Genomic DNA, 23,429 nt, shown 5'->3' on the forward strand with positions numbered 1-23,429 from the left:
TCGCGGTTCTAGTCGCAGTCTCCGGGCTAGCAACTTTATTCTCCCCTTTAGAGCCCCACGAGAGCTTGTTTATCTGTCTTTGGGTGGAGGGCCTATTCCCTTTATTAGAGGCCATCTTGGAGTCTATGGCGTACAGTGCGTCCCAGTGATGCAGGGTCAGAGTGCGTGCAGTCAAGAGGGGGCCTCCACCACTCTCGTATGGGTAAGTTGGCACCACACCTATCAGAAAGGCACCAGTGGAGAGTCTCGGGACCAGGCGCGGGCAGGGAAAGTTGAACCAATGCGACAGCCGGGCCCAGGGGGGTGCGAGCGCTCTACTCACGATAATGGAGGTCGCAGGTCACGCACCGTGGCCCCCAGCACAGGAGGGAGCCCCCCTTGTCAGTCCAGGAAGAGTGAGGGGGGACACCCCGGGACCAGTCCCCGCCGCGGAGTACTGAGATCTGTGGAAGATGGCGCCTCCTCTCTGCGCCGGGTCGCGAAGTATCAGGGCGAGCCTCCTGTGGGTTTAAGGGCTAGGCCCAGGGCAGCGCCCAGCTGGCGCCCGGCCACAACCCCCAGCCGGCACCTCCAATGCAGGTAATGCGTGGGACTCTCTAGCCCCAGCAGGCTCCAGAAGCCAGGGCGAGCACAGGTGTCCCAAGTCAGTCTGTGGCAAGTAATGTCTCAGAGCCGAACTTGAAACCGCCTCGGTCCCCCACAGACAAGGGAGCCCCACAGGGCCAGGGTGCAGCTAATGGCTCCAACGGCAGGCCACCGGGGCAAGGGGCAATCCACCCCGGCAGCACAACAAGCTGTGAGTGAGTGAGGCAGGCAGGACAGGGCGATTCCAGAACAGCGTGGAAGCGGTCCCCGGCGGTGGGCCCAAAGCCGGGGACTCGCGTAGACAGCGTCCCGGGCACCAGGGAGGGTTCGATTCAGGCCGCAGTGCTCGACCCCCATGTGTCCCAGCAGAACACGGCCACCAGGGAACGAGAGGCGCTCGCCCTTCCAAGCTCCGTCGATGCCCGATCTTCCAAACAGCGGCACCCAGGGTCTCTCAGCGGTCCTGGAGCCGGGCCAGGCATCGGCCGGTAGTCCCGGCCGGTAGTCCCGGCCGCCATTTTGCGGCTGAAAGTTAGCAGAGCCGCAGGAGCCAGCCACGCCAAACGGGGGTCCGGGGGCTAATCGGGACCAGATGGGGTCGTCCAGGCAATCAGCGGTGCCTTACCCCCGAGCACAGGGGTAAGAAGAAAGCACTGGCGCAGGATCAGTGCCAGGAATAGCGGCGAGGACCGAGGATCCGCCTTAGAGTGCGGCCATTCCTCTCGGCTGCAGACCACGCCCCAAGCATTTGCAAATGTTTTAGACAGGTATGTTGAGAATATTTTCTCTTGTATTGTTAATAAAAGGACATTTGAACATGCCTGTTTTCAGTAAATTACGTACTTTGTTTTGTTGTTGTGATAAAAACAGAGAATTAGAAGAAAGACAACCAGCACCAATAGAAGATAGTCCAAATTATGACATGTACATAAAATATGGTATTTCTTCCATACTGTTTTCTACTCTATGGAACAAATCTACACAGGACAATAAGGACTTACATTGTCCACTTAATGGTACTTTTGACGCCCAAAAATTACAGTATGTAGAAGAACAATTATTCAAAAGGAAAAGTAGGCAGAGTATGTTTGAGGCAGGTAATCAATGGAGAAAAGAAATAAGACCAAGTAATAAAAGAAGAAAAAGATAAAAAGAGAACTGAAGACCAGTCTGTTATACAAAAGGTTAGGGACAAAAAAAAAAAAGGAAGAGGAACAAAAAATGGAACCTATGGATAGGCGATTCCGTTTAGAAGCATTAAAACAATATGTTCAGAAACAAACAGTTCTTGAAGGACAAGATGATGAGGACTCCCTTTTGGATGAATTATTAACAAAACAATCAACATCGCCACCCCCATACGCCCCCTCCTCCAACTATCCTTGTAACTCCTGGTCCTGTCACAGTTCCTACTGCCCCTCATTCTTCTTCTCCTACTACTTCTTCTTCTTCTTCTTCTTCCTTTTTACAAACCCCTCCCCAAACTATTCCACAAACCTGTTGTACGCTAAAAGGTTCCGAAAACCCCACCATGTGATGAAAAATGGGAAATTCTAAAGGAAGCACATCTAGGGATCTCAGATCTTCATTAAATGCCTAAGAAAAACAGGTCTTGGATTCATATGTAGAAGAGTGGTTGAAAGATGATGTGGTCAAAATGACTACATGCTTTCTGCTATTCTTCCCTATTCTCTAACAGCAAAAAGATATCTGATTCAGGAATTAACATGTACCCTGTTGACAAAAATAGAAAAAAAGAAATAAAAGCACTGGTCCTACAGACCTTAAGGGTATTTACATAAGTGCGACTGAAGGTACCTGTCAAGACAATAATGTGCAACATGCAGTTAGAAAAATAATATGCCACCGGGATAAATTTCTTCAGCAGACTAACAAACAATACCCAATGCGAGAAGCCACTCCTCAATATATACCGCCACGAGGTGATGGCACTAATGACGACCCCCATGACCCAAATGCAAAAGGGTACTCTGTATTTCAGTGGGTTTATACTCCTTGGAAACGGTCAGATGTGTTAGCCCTAAAGGCATCTTTGCCTGACCCCAGAAAAAATCCAAGTAGTTATTATGATGAAGTAGGAGCAGCACTGAGTTCATGTGTCATGACTTTAGCAGACATTGACATGTTCTTCAGTCTGACTGTGCCTCCTGATCCGTGACGTCCGGACCGGAGACAGGATCATGCAGATGCCCTAGGTGACACATGGGCACATATATCTGAACTCGACCTCAATAGGAAACCAGGACGGAAACCAGACAAATTAATATTGGACCTCCCTGATAAAATCCTAACATATATGCAGACTATCGTTTCCGGCCGAAAAATACATTGGGTAACGTTGACCGCATGTATACAAAAAAAGGATGAAGCAGTGACAGACTTCTTTACTAGGTTTGAGGACGTTTTCCATGTTTTTAGTGGACAAGATACCTCGACAGACACAGGCAGACACTTATTTGTTGACCAGTTTGTCCAAAATTTATTGCCAGAAATTAAAACTAGCAGAAAATATTTGGGCCACATCAACACCAGTCAGTATTCTGGACATGGGACTGTATTATGAAGACCAAATAAATGAGGACAAAGACCATACAGATTTGAAAACAAAGTACCTTAAAAATAAAATTCTATTACAACAAACATATGGTCTTAAGAGAGGAAGAGGTCGGGGAGTAAGTAACTATGCCCCCCCCCCCCCCCCTAACCGTTTCATACAGGACCCAGTGACATTTGATGCTCTGGGATCCAACCAATGTGCTTACTGTAAAAAAGGAGGGACATTGGCGGTCTGAGTGTCCACTGCCAAACAGGGTACGACTAGGGGTCCCAACCGTAGACCTTCCCCCAGTGACAGAAGAAACTACTTTGATAACACTAAACACACAAGGACTTACTATGCCGATGACTTCAATGAAGATACCACAACCGGGGTATATTTCAACTAGAGCAGCGTCGGACAAGAGAAGGGATCAATTGTAATACCGTTAGACCAGTCAAGCCCATATGTGACAGCAGACATACTGGGACAATTGCAACAATTTCTGGTAGATACCGGGGCTACCTGTAGTGCCATTTGCTAACAATTGATCCCTGGGACACCCTTGTCTAGCCATAGCAATTTATCCGTTGGTTTTGCTGGAAAACCAATTCTCAGTACTGTGTCAAAGCTACTTGATCTTACCGTAGGCCCCTTCACTGCCAACAAGCCATTCCTACTGGCCCCAAACTGTCCTGATAGTTTGTTATGATTAGATTTACTGAAACACTTTCATGCCCGCATATACTGTTCGCCGGACGGTGTATACATCACAATGGGGAAACCAGATAATGCCAAACAATATGTCAGTAAGGAGGTACAGCATCATTTATCTACAGTACCATCTTCGGTATGCGCTAAATGTGACACTGACGTTGGTTTATTTCAAATTGACCCTGTACATATCCAGGTTAAGCCAAATGCAGTCCTGCCAAGAGTTCCCCAATGCAAAATCTTCCAGGAAGGTGAAAACGCAATGCTTGATATAATAGAGGACATGACCCAAAAAGTGACAGTTGAGGAAACCAAAGGTAACTTGTGTAACAGCCCTATTTTACCGATCCTCAAACGTGCTACACCTGACGCAACCTAAAAGGTCTACAGATTTATTATTGATTTGCGCGAGATTAATAAAATAGTAATTCCACAATTTCCTGCAGTTTCAGACATTACAACATTGCTCACAATGGTCTCACCAACAGCATGTGCATTCTCTGTCATAGACCTAAAAAACGCATTCTTTTCTATTCCAATAGCGCCCTCTAGCAGATATTTGTTTGCATTCTGCCTAAAGGGGCGTTCCTATCACTTCTGTCGCGCCCCCCATGGCTACACAGAAAGCCCAAGTATCAAGCGCTTAAAAGACAACTTGACACATTATAACTACCACCAGGCGCTGCATTGTTACAATATGTCGATGACTTACTCATTGCAGCAGATAACACAGAGATTTGCACCAACACCACTTTTTTGTTACTTCACCATCTTGCTGAATTGGGACACAAAGTATCCAGAAACAAATTGCAATTTTGTTGACCACAGGTCACTTAATTAGGTCACTTCTTGTCGAAGGAGGGACGATCACTGACTCGGGACAGAATCAAGGCAATCATACATACACCCATTCCCCACACCCCAAAAGGAAGTTAGGACACTCATTGGCATAACATCATATTGCCGCCTTTGGATCCCCAATTTCACCCTTATCATCAAACCTCTCCTCGCCCTCACAACTAAAAACACCGCATTCCCTCTGCCTTGGTCCCCAGACTGTCAGAGTGCATACCAGCAACTACAGGATGCCCTCTGTTCCTCCCCCGTCCTTGGTACATCTGATTACAAAAAGCCATTTTCCCTCTATGTCCATGAACCAGAGGGTTGTGCGCTCTCAGTCCTATGTCAACCACACGGAAATAGACTACGCCCATGTGCATACTTTTCGGCCATACTTGATCCCGTGGCCAGAGCTTTTCCTGGTTGTTTGAGAGCGGTGGCTGTAACAGCCATCTCCATCAGACAGACCGCAGGCCTTGTACTAGACCACAGTCTCACAGTCCTTGTTTCCCATGCAGTGGATATATTACTCAACCAAACCAAAACATAACACCTCCCGAGTGCACGTCTCACTGGTTATGAGTTAACCTTGCCGGCACCACATGTCGTACTCAAATGTTGCTTGACTTGGAACCCAGCTACTCTGTTACCTTACCTTACCTTCAGAACAACCTAGTGACATACACAACTGCATCTTCACCACAGAAGAACAAACAAAAGGGAGAATAGACCTTACAGACACGCCCTTACCCATTTCTGATGGCAACCTTTACGTAGATGGGTCCTGTTTTAAATTACCGGACGGAACCACTACAGCTGCTTACACCATCACTACACTACAGACATTCATTGAGACAGCACGTATCCCATACAAATCCACTCAGGCAGCAGAACTCATTGCACTTATCAGAGCATGTGAAGTGAGTCCGGGCCTCAATGTGAATATTTACATAGACAGCCAGTACGCCTTTGGCGTGTCACATAACTTTGGCCGTCTTTGGAAAGAGGCTTCCTAACTTCTTATGGCACGAAAATACAACATGGCGAGTTAGTCCAAAAATTATTAACCGCCCTGACATTACCTAAACATGTAGCCATCATCAAATGCAGTGCACACCAGAGAATAGTTGATGACGTTGGTCGAGGAAATGCCTTTGCCGACGCCACAGCAAAAGACACTGCGCGCAGTCAGCAGAACAAAGTTTACTTGCTATACTCCCTAGCCGAACAACAAGCAAATGTACATGAAGAGGTCAGGGAGATCCAACAGATGTCCACGATGAAAGAGATAGAACAGTGGGGACAAACTGGGGTATTGGACGGTGAGAATTGCTGGAGAAAGGGCCCAGATGGGGAGAAGTGGAAACTACCCAATTCCTACTTACTACCATTTGTAACAACGGCCCATTACCCAGCTCATGTCAGTGCAAAGAGTACAGCTGCACTGTTAGAACAGGTGAGGGACCACCCTGATCTCAAGAAGACAGCAGAACAACACGTTAAACACTGTATGATCTGCCTGCAACACAATCCAGGAAAGGGGGTGAAAACCCCAAAAGGAGGGTTCTCCCCTCCGAGTGCACCATTTGAAGTCTTGAAGATGGACTTCATTGAGCTCGCACGATGCCATAACTTTAAGTATGTTTTGGTAGTTGTGTGTGCTTTCAGTAAGTGGATGGAGGTGTATCCTACAAAAGACAATACTGCGCTAACAACTGCTAAGACCTTGTTAAAAGAATACTGCCCCAGATTCGGAATTTGCTGAATTTTGCAAAGTGATAATAGACCCCATTTCATTGGACGAGTGATCAGATTAATACCAGATTGGCTAGGCATACATCAGAAGTTTCATGCTGCTAATCATCCACAATCCGCAAGATTAGTGGAAAGACATAACAAGACTCTGAAGCTCAAACTAGAAAAGATTCAGGCATCAACGGGCCTCCAGTGGCCAGATGCACTTCCCTTAGCGCCCATGTCCACTTGAGCAGTTATCCACAGCAGGTCCGGCCTTACACCTTATGAAATCGTGTTTGGCAGACCAATGAATGTGTGGGGTCCACCGCGCCCCAAAAAACTGAAAGGGTTTGAATGTCCTATTTTGATAGATTATGTGAAGGAACTGACCGAGAACCTCTCTTTAATTCACCAACAGGTACACAAGTCATTGCCAGATACATCGGAGGGTCCAGGACACCTACTTCAGCCCGGAGATTGGGTTGTCACCAAGAACTTTCAACGTGCAAAGAACCTGGAGCCCAGATGGAAAGGGCCTGAACAAGTCCTACTTGTCACCCGAACAGCAGTCAGAGTCAAAGGGAGAATTGGGTCCAGGCCGCACATTGTGATAAAGTGCCTACGAGCCTGGCCCAACAACAGAAGTCCGAGGACACGGCGATAAATACACAGCGCCCTCAACGAGGAAAGAGGGGAACCAAATATTGTCGCAGCCGATGACCTACTCTTTACGGAGCAAACAAAAGAAAGAAAAGACAGTTACAACCCGAGACCACGCACAAATAAGTACAGGGGTGGTTCAAAGGAACAATAAGGGTCTACTTCAAAGGATGGGACAGGAATTACTTAGGGTATAGCTAGCCCAAATAGTTAGATCACTCTTTGCAGGACATTGTATATGCTGAACGAGACTTTACAGATTCATAGGGAGCACCAGAGACTTTAGCAAATTGCAGCAGCTCCCAAAAGCGAATTGAAAACTAGATACAGACCGGAACACACTCGAGGAGGGAGAGTGTTAGTGAAAAGCGTGCAGCGTTGGTCGTCGGAAGAGCAGAAGGTATCAACAGTCCTGGTCTGTATCCGTGTATGCCCGCTATTTCCACCCCCAACAACAAGTGACTTGAATGTCCAAACATCGAATGGACAGGATCAGGGGATTCAAGGTGCACAAAGACGCCACAACTATTGCTTTTGAAATAAGCATACTTTGCTCAGGACTAGAGATCGAATCAAAAGTAACCACCTATTGGCCAAGGAACTGTCATAAAAGCTTTATAGCAGCAATCTGCTAGGGCCACAACTTCAATTCCCGGACTTTTCACCTAACTGCTTCTACCAGGGGCCTGATTTGCCCGATCTCGAATGAGCAGTGTATTTAACAGTGCTTCAAGCAGTAGGAGACAAATTAATGGATGATATGAACAATTGAACACTGCCCATGGATACAACCTTAAACTATACAGTCAAATAGACACATACAGAAATACACATTCACATCACTCTATAGACAGTCTATGAATTGCATAATTCTCAACCGTTCTACTTCACGTCCTCGCAACCCCTACCAAAGCAGAATTGAAACTCTTTGCTTGAACTGAGTGATATTTCCTCCCTGTTGTGTCCTCAGCACAGTTTACACCGAACAAAAGCTGCAAAAACTTCGAGAAACATCCTCAAATTGGTCCTTTAAGTAGTAGGTACCGAGGTCATCAGAGACGCAAGATGAAGGAGAAAAGGGAGACAGCGTCCAAGCGGTTTGGACGGAAAAAGACTATTGTTATGTTGATACTGCTTTTCATCCCTATTGTCAGTATATGTGTAGTTGCTTGGTATCTGCAGAATATGCACCCCGTACATACACTCGCGCCATCAACACCAGTACCAGACCATCAGTACGTAACTCTTGCACCCCATAAACAAGGACACTGCTCTCAATATGTGGATAATACATTCATTCAGGTTTTACATAATACCCATCTCTGATATCATACCACAAAGTGCTGGGTGTGTGGTTTCTTGCCGTATTCATTTAATGCAAAGGCACCACTTATTCCCCTGCCATTTTCCTTTAATGGGTCCTGTGATGCATGGGGGAGTTTAATGTTGCTTCTTACATCAAAGATACTGACGCAACAGTGCAGAGGCAGTTTAGGGATCATCTTTTTTATCTATGCTAGCCAGATGGGATTAAAGGATTCGTAACTATGGAGAAGAAAGAGGAATTTACAGGCTATGATAAATCATGTATGTTGTTAGCCTTTAAGGAGAGAAAGGTGGTCGAGGTGGCTATAATCCCAATACCTGTGCATGCCCACAAAGCCTCATTTTGTGTCCAAGGAAAAGGGCATATTACGGTTGGGAACAGTAGCTGCTCCAAAACAGTGACATTGAACTGCACCGAATCACCATCATTCGTGGCTTCAGAGAACACCTATTTTGTTTGTGGCGATCAGGCATATGTGTGGCTCCCTAAGGGATGGTCAGGCACGTGTTATATTGCCTTTCTCCTTCCACCAGTTTACCTAGAACCACCCACTTACCATAAAACACACCAACTTGATAAAAGGGAACTGCAGGTGGATCAGACAGATACATGTTGCAACAATATGTTGACTTCAATTTGGGATTCTTTTTCTTCATTGGCCCTGTGGTAAATAGAAGGAAGATACGGCGACTCACAAGGGTGGTTGAGACTGTCATAAACTACACCACAGGCGCATTAGGCAACTTAACTGCAGAAGTTCAGGCAACAAGGGTAGTTGCTTTGCAAAATCGTCTTGTCTTAGACATCATACTAGCAGATAGGGGAGGAGCATGCAGCGTCATAAGGAGCAGCTGCTGTGTATATATACCTGACAATGCACCTAGCGTTTACCAAGCCATCACAAAATTGCATAAAATAGCCACTGAGATACACAAAGACACAGGGACCTGGACTTGGTCAGGGTGGCTATGTAGCATCCTTATGTCCTGGGGTTGGAAGTTACTGATCATAGCAGCCTGTATTGGGGGTGCTATTCTAGGATGCTGTATTTGTATCCAATGTATGCCCCCGATTTGTTCCATGTGTACATCTGCAGGCACATCCTTCATCCCTAGGAAAACGAATATTCACGACACAATAAACAAATGATGCTCAAGCAGGAGTTCAAGGATTTGATAAACATAGAGATAAGAGACATGTATAATGATACTGCAGGGGCTGCTGAACAAGAGCAGACTACTGGCTTTCCACTTCCTCCTGTTGATACATGCGACACACACATGTTCTCTCAGGCCCAATCCTCTTATGATGTTCCATCCCCGAACCTGCCTGTTGAAACGGACTATACAAGTATGCTCTCCCGGGCCCAGTCCTCCTATGAAGTTGTATCCCCAAACTCACACCGCCCCCTGTGCTGGTTTTGAGTACACACACCTGTCTACATATACTGAGACAATGGAAATTAGCATAGGCTAAAAGGAGGGACTTTTGAACGGTACAAAAAGCTACATGCTAAGTTAGCCTATGCTGACTACCATTTTGTCTCACAGCATCCATTTGTGTCTCTCTGTGCTGTACTTTGCTGCTTGCCAGGTGCCAAGGACTTTCCAGGCCATGAGCTGCTAAGCGAAAGGAAATATGCAAACATGCTTACGCACAGAAACTTAAGGATTGCCTCTGTGTAAATGTTCTAGACACAGATGTCCACCAACCGCAAAATGTATTCTTCAGAATTGTTTGCATATGAACAGGGAGTTTTCTCTCTCTGTAGCTTAACAGCTTTGCATGTTGATCTATTAATAATTACTTTGCATATAGACGGGGCTTTTGGACGCTCACTGTTTTGTATATGAGCAAGAAAGGACAATTCCATTGCCTGAACCTTGTTTGAGTAAGGCTTGGAGAAACTGTATAAAACCTGCCTTGATTTGAATGAAGGGCACTTCCCTCTGACACACTGAACAACTGGTGTCTTTAATGACGGAATCCCGCTAATGAGCGCATATAATAAATGTGTCTTTTGCATTTCACTTCAGTGTTGATTCTGATTTCTGAGGTGTTATTACACCAGTGAGTCAACCAAAAATCTCACTTCTACAAGGGACGATCCATTCTTTGCTGTTGAGCGGTGACAGTTGAGAGCTTTCAGTCTCCCTCCTGAGGTTGTGATTCTGGCAGAATGGCATCCCTTAGCCAAATTTTTATACACCTGCTGTTGGGACAAGTTTATGGTTTGGTGTAATAGCAATCAAATTAACCCACTTTTTACTGGATTATCCAAAGCGTTACTGTTTGTGTGTTCATTAGCTCGGCAGGCCTTTTCTTTGAACACTGTTGAAGGGCATCTGTCAGCTATTTGGAACTTTTTACGCTAGCCAGAGAAGCCCCTGTTATTATAATCACCTGTTGTGATGAGCTTTCTCAAGGGTTTACAATGTTCCCCCTTCTCTGTTCATTTGCCCTGTGTGATTTGGTATCTATTCAAAAGGCGAGGAATGTGCAATTATAAGACTATCAAAAGAAAGTTATGTGCCTTCTGTAATTCTCTTTCTGGCGAGGCTCTAACTAATCGCAGATTCCTCAAGGACTCACCCATTCTCCTGGTTCTTGAACTGGACTCTTTTCCTTTAAAAAGGTCCCTATATGCATTCCACACTTTTCACTGGCAATCTGGGGACTGGATTCTTCTTCTGAGGGCACAAACACTCAGAAAGCAACCAAATCCAACCTGCATGGGTGGAGCCTTAAGAGGACTCCACACACCACTTCTTAGTGGAATGACGTCAGCACAGAGCCACATTGTGCCACCCAATGGCGTGCAGGGGTACTGCTTGAGTTTTTCTGGATCCAGTCTGATGTGTGGGGGAATATTCAAAAGATGAGTTATCTGCGGCTAGGTAGAATCTTTAATGGGAAGATCATTCCTGAAGGTTAGTATCATATTTTTCAAAACTGCCAAAGTGTGTTGACTTACCTGGTAAATATACTTTGATTAGGCCAACTTGATTGGCTTTTTGTTAAGAGTAGTTGTCTGCCAACATGTGGGTGAATTTGTGTATTTTCCTCAGCTGCCCCTAAAAGTAGCCCTCATAATCAAGTAATGAATTAGGCTGCTCCATCAAAGACGACTGCTATGAAAATGAGTTTTGAAGATGAAGCTGTAAGTGGTATACTTAAAAGGCATTTAAGAAACCTACATTGTGCCAATAATTACTTTGTGAACAAAAAAGTCATAAATCCAACTACGTTATCATGACAAAAAATAAAACTAATATGCAAGGGTTATTGGACAAAAGTGCGGTCTCTATCTGGCTAAGGCATCCAAAGAACACTCATTTCCTAATACATATGCAATAAAAAGGTTATATTAGCAAAGCCAATACCTCAAACAGCACACACTGGTTAACAATAACAATTTCTACATCTTGTTGCTTCTGCTACTTCTTGATACCCCATCAGCAAACATAAATGGGACAATAACTGTCCATGAAATGCCATGGCCTAGATGGTCGGACTATCCAAGCAATGGCAAGCCAGGAATAAAGGCAATGAATATATTTTGTTTTGAAAAACTGACATGAGATTTTTCATAGCTATAGTTAGCTGTAGCTAGATTGACAAACATTTTATTTTATTGGACACTATATTCAATTAACAATTAATATTCATAGTTAAATGGTTTAGATGGGTTTAGGGACTTCCCCCTCGACCGTCACCTACCCAGCCGGTCTTCGGGCAGACTTTACTTCGTCTTTCTGCCGTATCTCCCTCCCATCCTGTTGTTCTGCGAACCTCTTCCCTCGACACTTGAGACCGAACTACTTTGTCTGATGCCCGATGGAGATACCTGGTTTAGCTATAGGGGAGATGGACCGTGGATTTCCTCCTTGGTCGTCACCTACCCAGTCGGTCTTTAGACAGACTTCCTCTCGTCTCTACGGTTGTCTCTTCCCTTATCCTCACGTTCTCACCTCACCTACCCCCCACTTCTTTTCTCTCTTCTTTCTCTCCTCTCCTAATGTATTGCTGATTGTTTGATGCAATGTGTAATTGTTGATCTTTTTCTATTTTACAGTTAAACCACATTGTTGCACTTCCTTTCTTCCCTCCTGTTGTCTCCTCCCACATCCTCCCTCTATTTATGGCTCTCCTTCTCCCTTCTCTCAATGTACTGAGACTGAACTTTTTTGTATGATGCCCGATGGAGCAACCTGGTTTAGCTATAGGTGAGATGGGCCGTGGATTCCCTCCTTGGTCTTCACCTACCCAGTCGGTCTTTAAAGACTTCTTTTTGTCTCTCCGTACTGTCTCTTCCCTTATCCTCCCTTTCTCACCTCCCCCGCCCCCCCCTCCCACTTCTTTTCTCTCTCCTTTCTCTCCTCTCCTAATGTATGGCTGATTGTTTGATGCAATGTGTAATTGTTGATCTTTTTCTATTTTACTGTTAAACCACATTGTTGCACTTCCTTTCGTCCCTCCTGTCGTCTCCTCCCACATCCTCTCTCTATTTATGGCTCTCCTTCTCCCCTCTCTAAATGTACTGAGACTGAACTTTTTTGTATGATGCCCGATGGAGCTACCTGGTTTAGCTATAGGTGAGATGGGCCGTGGATTCCCTACTTGGTCTTCACCTACCCAGTCGGTCTTTAGACAGACTTCTTTTTGCCTCTCCGTACTGTCTCTTCCCTTATCCTCCCTTTCTCACCTACCCTGCCCCCTCCACTACTTTTCTCTCTCCTTTATCTCCTCTCCTAATTGTCTTGCATATTTTTATTTTTTGGGGGGGGGGGATTTATTGTGTAATTGTTGAACTTTTGATGTTACATTGTTAATTCTCATGTAAAGCGCTCTGATAACTCCGGGTCTAGCCAGCGCTATATAAAACTCTTTAAATAAATAAATAAATGGTGCATACAGTTTTCATCTGTAAGTTTTACGTAATATATAGACCAGTATTTTTTTGTATTTTTTTCAATAGTTTTAACTGATGGCTTCCTACCATCATTGCACATTTCTGATGCTACATGCGTGATTCACTTTGGCTTTCCGACATCTCAACGTATCTTTGGCATGCGTATGCTTTCCATGTTGGACAATTTCCGGAATAGATTTGATAAGGTTTGGATGTTTATTTTATGGGTTTTGTGTGCTAAAATTATTCTCATTGTCTTTTTCACTTTTGCTTCTGTAAAGAATCCATAATGTGTTCAGTTTCAGAGGGTTGTAGAAATGTACAATTTATCAGTATGAGATAACTACAGTTCTGTAGTAGGGGAACTCTGTGTATAGTCATAATCTAGTGAATAGTCCCCCCCCCATATGCGTGGACCCCGCAGCAATCAAAAATAATCTCTTAAGCTGTATTCAGCGCAGTCCTGCATAGACACTTAAGAGAAAATTAAAGACAATAATGCAGCCTACACCTACCGGGCTACACTGTAAAGTACTTTAACTAGAAATGCAAAGGATATCCACCAACATCACATTTAACAGAGTCTGTTAAGTTTCACCCATAGAAAAACTTCCCCTTCACAATATTCTTGGAATGATAGAGAGGAAGGGATGGACAGACAAGCCCACATAGGCTGCCATTATATGTCTGGAAAAGAGATTCCGTGCCTTTAAGGAACTCTCCAGAGACCCTCTGTATCCCATGATGCACAGCAAACTCCTTTTACTTTCAGTTCTTTTTTCCGGCTCCTGCTAGCAGGACCCTGGAGCATTGAGCTCTCCCTTTTTGGGTTTAATTCTAATTTTTTGACACTTTTCAAGTGTTTAGAGTGTTTCACTCGACGTCCACCTACTCCTTCTTCCATTTGCTGGGGTTTTTTGCCAGTTTTTGCCACCTTCTCTGTCGAAAATGCCTGCATTGTTCGACAGATGCCCTGAGTGTGCCAGGAAGAAGGCCAAATTGGACGGCCACAGAGTGTGTATCCTCTGTCTCCCTTCATCCCATGTCCCTGAAGATTGTGAAATCTGTCAGTCCTTTTCCAAGAGGACCAGGAGAGAGAGGGAGAAGATCTGGTTCCAAGGCCTGGAGCTGAGGAAACAAGGTGGGTCTGGGCATGGGAGGGCTGGATCTGAGTCCTCTGCCCGTGCTGAGGCCTCTGGGGGCTCCCCAGTCAAAAGAATGCCAGGAAACTGCACTTTTTTCCATCGACGTCGATGGCCTCGGCGTCGAGAGGATTGACCACCGTGTGCTCTCCGTCGACCCAGGGCTCTGGGTCGAAGCGGCTTCGCCGTTCGACGTCGAGGGGACTGTTGTCGAGACCTCTGACGAGGTCGACGTCGAGAACTACATCAACGTCGAGGAGTCATCGACGTCGTGATGGTTCCAGGCACCAGCGCTCGCCGTCGAGGCGACACCGCTGCTCGCCGTCGAGGTCTACTCGGCGTTCGACGTCCAGGAGCAAGCACTCGACATCGAGGGATGTGTCGACGTTGAGGCATTCGACGTCGAGGAAGAGGTCGACGTCTAGAAAGGAGAAGTCAACCTCCAGGAGGCGATCCAGGGCAAGAACGACATCCCTGGGATCGGTGATCAGCCTGTTCTCTGCTTCCACGAGCACCCGGTCGCGGCGCCGCCGGCGCTCGTCTAGTAGAAGATCTGCTTCTAGGACTTCGTTGCGAAGGCCGGCAAAGAAGAAGAGAGTGGTTAGATCTTCCGATCCGGAGTACTCACAAATCTACTCCCCTTCTCGACCAAGGTCTCCTACGCCTCCTACGTTGCCGCAGAAGAGTCCCACTTCTCCACCGCTTCCGCTACTTCCTAAGATTCCTCCTCCTCCTCTTCCTCCTCCTCCTTTTCCAAAGACTCCTCCTCCGCATCGTCCTCCCCCTCCTCTACCACGGCCTCCTCTACAGTCAGACTCGCTGCCGCGCTTCCCATCACCACCTAAGGGGACGCCACAGCCGAAGACTCCGGCTCTACCTCCGCAGCGTCCACCCCCGACCAGGCCGGTGGATCGTCCACGACCTCGGAGGTCCAGATCATGAACCACGTCGCGATCCAGGCAAAGATGCCGTTCTAGGAGTGACCGTCCTGGCGGCGCCACAGATGAGATCGGTCGAGAACCCGTCACACGGATTCGTCAAGTGCGGGGGGTATTCGCCTACTCTGTCATATTCACCCCACACAAGAGTGTCACCAGTGGACGACATTGTGTCGTTTCAAGAGGTGTTATTGCGAGGGGCGGCGAAACTGGGTATTACACTGACGGTGCCCACACCTTCTACGTCAGTGATCTTCGAGACCCTCCATAAGCGGCAACTGTCACGACCACTGTTGCCCTTAGTGCCGGGGCTGGAGGAACCAGTGATGGAACTTTTCCTGACGCCGGCGTCAACAAGATCCTCCCCCTCCAGGTTGCAAAAGAAATACAGGCCTCCAGACTCCGATCCGGCGTTTCTCAGATTGGCCCCGGTCCCAGATTCGGTGATAGTTACGGCCGCCAGGAAACAACACGCTACTGCTCCATCATCCACGGTACCCACTCATAAAGAGAGTAAGCAGATGGATTCTGCGGGTCGTAAGGTATGCGGTACGGCTGCTACGTCTATGAAAGCCGCTAGTGCCACGGCTCTACTGGGGCGATACGACCGATCGTTGTGGGATTCCCTGCAGCAGTTTCTGGAGCATCTCCCTAGGGACAAGAGTGAGGATTTTCAAGAGATCATCAACGAGGGCATGATGGTGTCCAATCAAGTGATCAGTGCGGCGGCGGTTTCATCGCTCTTGGCTGCCCATGGCTATTGCCACAGGATACATTTGAGACGTCATGCCTGGATGCGCCTGACGTCTCTGAAGCCAGAGACCCAGCAGAGGGTTGCCAACCTGCCGTTCTCTGGAGCGACATTGTTTGGAAGACATGCTGATGAGGAGATGGCCCGCATGAAGGCGGAGGCTGAAACCCTGACGGCCGTCGGGTTAGAGAAGCTGAAGGAGCAGAAGAAGTCTTTCTGCCGCTTCCAGAGGCATTTTAGTGCCCAGGGCAGGGGGCAAGGTCGTCAAACTGGCCAGCAGCAACATCAGCAGCAGCAGTACCAGAAGCGACCTTTCCAGAAACGACAGAGGGGCAGAGGCGGCCAGAAATCCTCCTCGACGCCCAAAGTCCCAGCCGGGTCTAGGCCCTGAGGTGCTACTTCCCCCTCGTCCGTTACCCACTCCGGTGGGGGGAAGCATCCAACATTACTTGGCAGAGTGGAGAAAAATTACTCAGGACAAGTGGGTGCTGAATATTGTTTGCAATGGATACAGTCTTCGTTTCACCAGCCCGCCTCCAGCAATTTCACCGGTTTGCTCACAGTTCCGACTGCGCGAGATCCAGGCGGAGGCTGATACCCTGTTAAGAAAAAGGGCGATAGAAGATGTCCCTCTGTCTCAAAGGGGAAAGCGCCGGTACTCCCGTTTCTTCCTGGTGCAGATGAAGGACTAGACCGAGTTTAGGCCCATTCTGGATTTGCGGCAAGCAAACAAATGGATTTGCAGGGAAAAGTTTCGCATGCTGTCTTTGCACCAGATCTATCCTCAGCTGCAAAGGGGAGACTGGCTCTGCGCGATAGATCTGCAAGATGCGTACTACCATGTGCCCATTGCACGGAAACACCGGAAGTTCCTGCGATTTCTAGTCTGCACCGATCACTATCAGTACACCGTACTACCGTTTGAACTGAAGTCTGCACCCAGGACGTTTTCCAAATGCATGGCAGTGGTGGCAGCGCACCTGAGAAAGAACAAGATGTTTGTCTACCCGTACCTTGACGACTGGTTGATCAAAGCCTCCACCTTCCAGGAAGCGCAACTGCACCTCAACAAGACGGCTGTTCTGTTGAGCCAGCTGGGGTTGCACATAAACATGTCCAAGACTGTCCCGATTCCTGTCCAGTGCCTGCAGTACTTTGGAGCCTCCTTCAAGACGCTGTCAGCAAGATTGTCTCCTTCGGAGGAGAGACGCTTATCGATCCTTCGGAAGGCTCAGGCTCTCATAGCTGCTCCATCTACAACAGTGAGGACGGTGTCCTCTCTACTGGGGTCGATGGCCTCTTGCATCTTCCTCACTCCACACGCGCGCCTCCACATGAGACTGCTGCAGGAGTGCTTGGCGAATCAGTGGGACCAGAGGAAAGGGTGCTGTGACGACAGGATCCAGCTGTCTCGTCACGCCCAACAGTCCCTGAGATGGTGGTGCTCAGCAGAGAATCTCCTCAGAGGAGTTCCTTTCCACAAGGACATCCCCACTCAAACTATCGTGACGGATGCGTCTCTCCAGGGCTAGGGAGCGCATTCAGACCATCTACAGATCCAGGGAACGTGGTCTCCGGCGGAGTCCAAGTATCACAGCAATTTCCTGGAACTCAGAGCTGTTCACTTGGCACTGAAGGCCTTTCATCCGTCCTTCCAGACCAACTCCTTGCTAGTGCAGACGGACAATACGACCACAATGTATTATCTAAACAAGCAGGGGGGCTCAAGATAGCGCACACTGTCACAGGAAGCGTAGGCGATCTGGCACTGGCTGCTAGCCAGAGGACTGACGATAACGGCGACTCATCTGCCAGGTGTGCAGAATGTTCAAGCGGTCGCACTCAGCAGGTTGATCCAAGAAAACCACGAGTGGGTCATAAACGACGAGGTGCTCGAAGACATCTTCGCCATGTGGGGCACTCCAGACGTAGATCTGTTCGCCAATGCCGAAAACAGAAAATGTTGCGACTTCGCATCGAGGTGTTACCAGCCGGGGACTCTGGGGAACGCGTTATGAAACAGCTTGCTGTACGCTTTTCCACCAATTCCCCTGATTCCGGCGGTGCTCATCAAGCTGTCCCAGTCCAGGGCGCGGATGATCCTCATCGCTCCGGAATGGCCCAGGCAGTGGTGGTTCACGGACCTGCTTCGCCGGTAGCTCCTACCTCACCGGCGGCTGCCGTGTTGACCGGATCTTCTCACAAAGTACGGGGGGCAGATGGTACACCCCAACCTCTCATCGTTGAGTTTGGAGGCATGGCTCCTGAGATAGTGCAATATGGCCACTTGATCCTTTCTGAGGATTGCATGGACATATTGAAGGAGGCTAAGAGGCCTTCCACTAGGACTTCTTACGCTTACAAGTGGAAGAGATTCTGCATCTGGTGCACGTCTAAGAACTATGATCCGACGATCATGCAAGGAAGATGTCATCCTTCCATACCTTCTGCATTTAGCTCAGTCTGGACTTAATTTCTCTTCCATTAAGGTTCACCTCGCAGCATTGACTACATACAGGAAATGTCCTTCGCAGACGTCCTCCTTCCAGATTCCTGTGATACAAGATTTTTTGGAAGGATTGAAGAAGGTGTTCCCTCCTGTTCGGCTTCCTTTGCCTTCGTGGGAGCTGAACGTGGTGCTGTCCAGGTTGATGAAGGAACCTTTCGAGCCTATTCACAAGGCTTCACTGCAGCACCTGTCGTGGAAGGCGGCGTTCCTTGTGGCCATTACATTGGCCCGCAGGGTGAGTGAAATTCAGGCATTGTGCTGCCAGGAACCTTATACTGTGTTTCATGCTGCTAAGGTTGTTATGCGTACTCACCCTAAGTTCCTTCCTAAGGTGATCTCTGATTTTTATGTTAATCAGACCATAACTTTACCTACGTTTTTCCAGAATCCTTCCACTCCAGCGGAAAGGTCTCGCCATTCCCTGGATGTGAGAAGGGTGTTGAAGTTCTATCTGGACAAGACCAAGGATATTCGTAGGTCAGACCAACTGTTTGTCAACTATGGGTCGGTCAGGACTGGTCTTGCTACCTCTAAACAGTCCATCTCTAGGTGGATTGTGTCCTGTATCCAGTTATGTTACCAAAAGGCTAATAAGACCTTAGGGGGGTAAGCCTAAGGCTCATTCCACCAGGGGCAAAGCGGCTACAACAGCTTTGCTACGTAATGTTCCCATTTCAGAGATCTGCAGGGCTGCAGCTTGGAAGTCGGTCCATACCTTTGCTAAGCATTACTGTCTGGATTCTGATGCCAGAGCAGATGCTCAGGTTGGGCAGGCTTTGTTAAGAAATCTGTTTGCACAGTAGTGGTATTGGCTTTTTCTCCACCGCCGGTTAGATTGTTGGGATGGGCTTGCCATTCTAGATTATGACTATACATAGAGATCCCCTACTAAAGAAGGAGTAGTTTCTTACCTGTAACTCCAGTTCTGTAGTAGGGGTATCTCTGTTATAGTCATAAGCGCCCGCCCTCCTCCCCGGTGGAGAAAATGGAACTGTAATGTATGCTACAGGCCTTGCTTTATACACCTTCAAAAAGAACTGACAGTAAAAGGAGTTTGCTGTGCATCATGGGATACCAAGGGTCTCTGGAGAGTTCCTTAAAGGCACGGTATCCCTTTTCCAGACATATAATGGCAGCCTATAGGGTCTTGTCTGTCCATCCCTTCCTCTCTATCATTCCAAGGATTTTGTGAAGGGGAAGTTTCTCTATGGGTGAAACTTAACAGACTGTGTTAAATGTGATGTTGGTGGAATATCCTTTGCATTTCTAGTTGAAGTACTGGACAGTGTAGCCTGGTAGGTAGAGGCTGCATTATTGTCTTTAATGTTCTCGTAAGTGTCTATGCAGGACTGCACTGAAGACCGTTTAAGAGATTATTTTTTATTGCTCCGGGGTCCACGCACATGGGCGGGATTATTCACTAGATTATGACTATAACGGAGATACCCCTACTACAGATCTGGAGTTACAGGTAAGAAACTACTCCTTTACATGCATATTCTACCTTGCAAATAGTTTTTTTTTATTGCTCTTTGTCGGGATAATCCATGTAAAAGATCATCTATTGGAGGATGGAGGGGGTGGAATAACATTGCTTGCCTAAGAAATTTGGTAAGCCTGACTCATTCCACTGCATCTGGGGCAACTGTGCGGCACATTAGCAAATAACCGGTTTAGACTGGTGGGAGTGAGGTATGTACCGTAGTTAAATTGTAATAGTTTGAGGCAGACATTCCTGGAAACTTTAGATGTATGGTTGAGAACCACAAGCCACTCAGTTGAAGAACTCTACATCATGATCATGGAGCCACTCAGCTATAAGGGCTGATAAGTCTGTTGTCCACCCCACATCTCTGTTTGCCCTACTTATGTTTTTTAATTATATGGTGAAACCCCATGGTAGTAGTATGTGTAAGGTACCTTTTGTCTCCGACCTGTATTCAAAATTTACCACACATGAAGCTAACTGCACTACAGAGACGTGTGCCAGGAACTGCTCAACAGGCAGAGCCAGCTGCTATAATTTCATCAAATGTCATGAGAGCTCCCAAACTGAACAATTGTTCTACATGTAGAATAGTGGCCTTCGCCCATTGATGCTTGTTGACAGTCATCCTTGCTTTTCCAAACCTGTACTGTCACCACAGCAGAGAGTTCAGCAAATATTCCACCCCAGTTCCCAAGCGAGCACTTGGGAACTGCATGCCACGCAGCTCGTAATTCGATCTATGCACAGAGTTCTCCGTACATGGGGGCTGAAGCTTGATCAAGAATAAAAACTCGTTGAGCAGGATCCTGCAAGTAAAGCTGTCAGAGGTTTAAAACACCCACCTTTTTAATCTAAGAAAGATATTTTTGACTGATTTCAAGTGCACTACAAAAGCACAATAAGGAACAGGACGTCTATGACCAGCTGAGGAGGTCAATTACCCTTCAGGCGACACTGCTAGAAAACACCCACAGTGGGTCCGTCCTTGAGATTTTATATTCAGATGGTTGCGGTCCTAATGGAAAACAGTTTGGACCTGTTGTCATAGTGACTCTCACTTGGCAGAATATATACTTATGATTCATGATTGTTGATTATCAAAGAGACATAGAACAACAATAGTCTTGATAAAGGTGGTGCATATTGAGCAAAACACCGAAACGCGTTGGCGCCATTTCTTTTGATAAATTCAAGGAACTACTTGTCAGGACTTGTTTATGTGACTCTGACCCTGCTGCAATGATTCCTATGAATTAACATATCGATGAGTCCAGTCAACACCACAGGCTTCTTGTTAAGTCTGTTCTTTTCTGTGTATTCTGTGTATACTGTGTATATTTTTAATATGATGACTGATCATATGATGTAATGTATTTACTGCATTGATGTTTTTTATTACTGTTTTTATCATTGTTTTTTTTAAAACACTTTGATTGCAAAGTTTACATGGTGAAACACAGGGTCAAAAAGCATAATACAATCCTTTTCAATTTTACCCCCCAATCTATAAAACCAAGTAAAAGCATATCACTATTTCCTGCATATTACATTATATCTCGTCAGAAGCGGAGCATATTTCGTGGTCATGACCCAACATATCAATTGAGGTGTGTTTTCGGTACAAGTCCAATATCAGTGCGATAAAGTGCATTATCTATAGTTAAACAAGAACTCTCATAAACCTACTACCCAAGCCAACAATAACCCGCCCCCACCCACTCCTGGTCGTTCCAGCCCTGGCACCTCCACAACTAATGGGGTAGCTCGTGGCGATTCTCAGACTATAGGGTGTATGAACAAGAGGAAACACGTGTGTCAGTAGGAAGGGTCTCTAACTCAAAAGTACCTGGGGACTCATACACTTCACTGGGACCCAGCCACCTGTGTTGGGACTAAGTCGAGTGTTTCTATTCCGATCAGCATGGCTTCCCACTCCAGTGTTATAAGTTGTTTTCGTAGCCCTTTCTCTTCCTCCCTCCGAAGGACCGCTCCCTCCGCCCGACCCCACTGCACTAAATCCGCCTTCCATGCGGCCACCATAGGGGATCTGGGAGACTTCCATCTCATCGTTATGACCCTAATGGCCAAAATGAGTGCCAAATCTAAGAATCTCAGCGTTACTTTTGGCTTCCCTGACCGTCGTCGTAATCCGGCAAGGCAGTACCTCATTAGGGACCGGCAGTCGTGTCACAGTCGTGAGGGCTTGGCAGACCTCAGTCCAGTATCCCCGTACTCGAGGGCAAAAACACATCATATGGATGAAGTCCGCTTCCTCCTCCCCACAGGGAGGACAACAATGGGGGGAGTCCGGAAACATACGGTGTAGTTTCTTGGGGGTAAGATATGATCTATGGAGCACCATCGCTTGAATAAACGTAAGTCTGACATTTCGTGACACTCTTTTAGGGTGTTCCATCATGGTTTTCCATGCTTTCTCCGTAATCTCGGTGACCAAGTCCTCCGCCCAACTTGTTTTAAGGGTCAAGAGTGGGATCGCTGCATGTGCCCGTATCCCTGTGTACAACCAACGCACCAGATGGCCGCCCGGTCCCATGTAATATAGAATATATACTAGTTCATGCTGTGTAGGTTTGGTATGTTGTAGTGCCCATGTGGTCCTAATTAACCATGGGCGAATCACTACGCTACGCTCGCGTAGTTTGCGCAACTTCGCACTACGCGAGCTGCACATAGCACAGTGCGAACACGTGTAGTGCAGCGTAGCGTAGTGCAGCTGTAATTTTTTCCTTGTTCGCGGTCCTCAACGGCATGTTTGCGACCGCTAGCAAGCAAAATGACATCCTGGCGAGATTCTCAACGCGGGGAGGTCAGGTTCTCATTGTGAGTGGTTGCGCATGCTCGTGACCGCTCGCGATGAGAAACTACCAGTTCGCGTTGAGAAAGCTGCCGCTCGAGTAAAAATCTACTCGAACAGCAGAAAACTACAGCTCGCACTGTGCAAGATGCCGTTTTCAATGATTGCACAGTGCCGGATGCTTGTCCGCATTGTGCAATCATTGAAAACGCATCTTGCACAGTCCGAACATACTACTACGCAGCTCGAGTAGTGCTACGTGAAGTTCCCTTAGTGCGAAGTGCACTTCGCGTAGCGCTACTTCGCGAACTACGCCCACCCTTAGTCCTAATGTAGTGTGTCACCATAGCATGTAACAAATATAGGCATGGTGGAGCCCCAGTCATCTGTACAAAGGAGTCGTGGTCCAGTAGAGCATCATCCCCAAAAAAGGATCCCACTTCCTCCACCCCA

General features: G+C 47.0%; 1 protein-coding gene across 4 annotated transcripts in view; it reads left to right on the forward strand.

Moving 5' to 3' along the window:
* Positions 1-23,429, forward strand: part of TDRD12 (tudor domain containing 12) — a 3,388,409-nt gene that overhangs the window by 2,273,882 nt on the left and 1,091,098 nt on the right. For all 4 annotated transcript variants that reach the window (XM_078668261.1, XM_078668260.1, XM_078668262.1 and 1 more), the window contains one exon: positions 13,399-13,538. In XM_078668261.1, the coding sequence (XP_078524387.1) occupies positions 13,399-13,538 (140 nt within the window). The remainder of the gene's footprint in view (positions 1-13,398; positions 13,539-23,429) is intronic.

Source organism: Lissotriton helveticus, chromosome 12 (genome assembly GCF_964261635.1).
Source record: "Lissotriton helveticus chromosome 12, aLisHel1.1, whole genome shotgun sequence".
Lineage (NCBI taxonomy): Eukaryota > Metazoa > Chordata > Amphibia > Caudata > Salamandridae > Lissotriton > Lissotriton helveticus.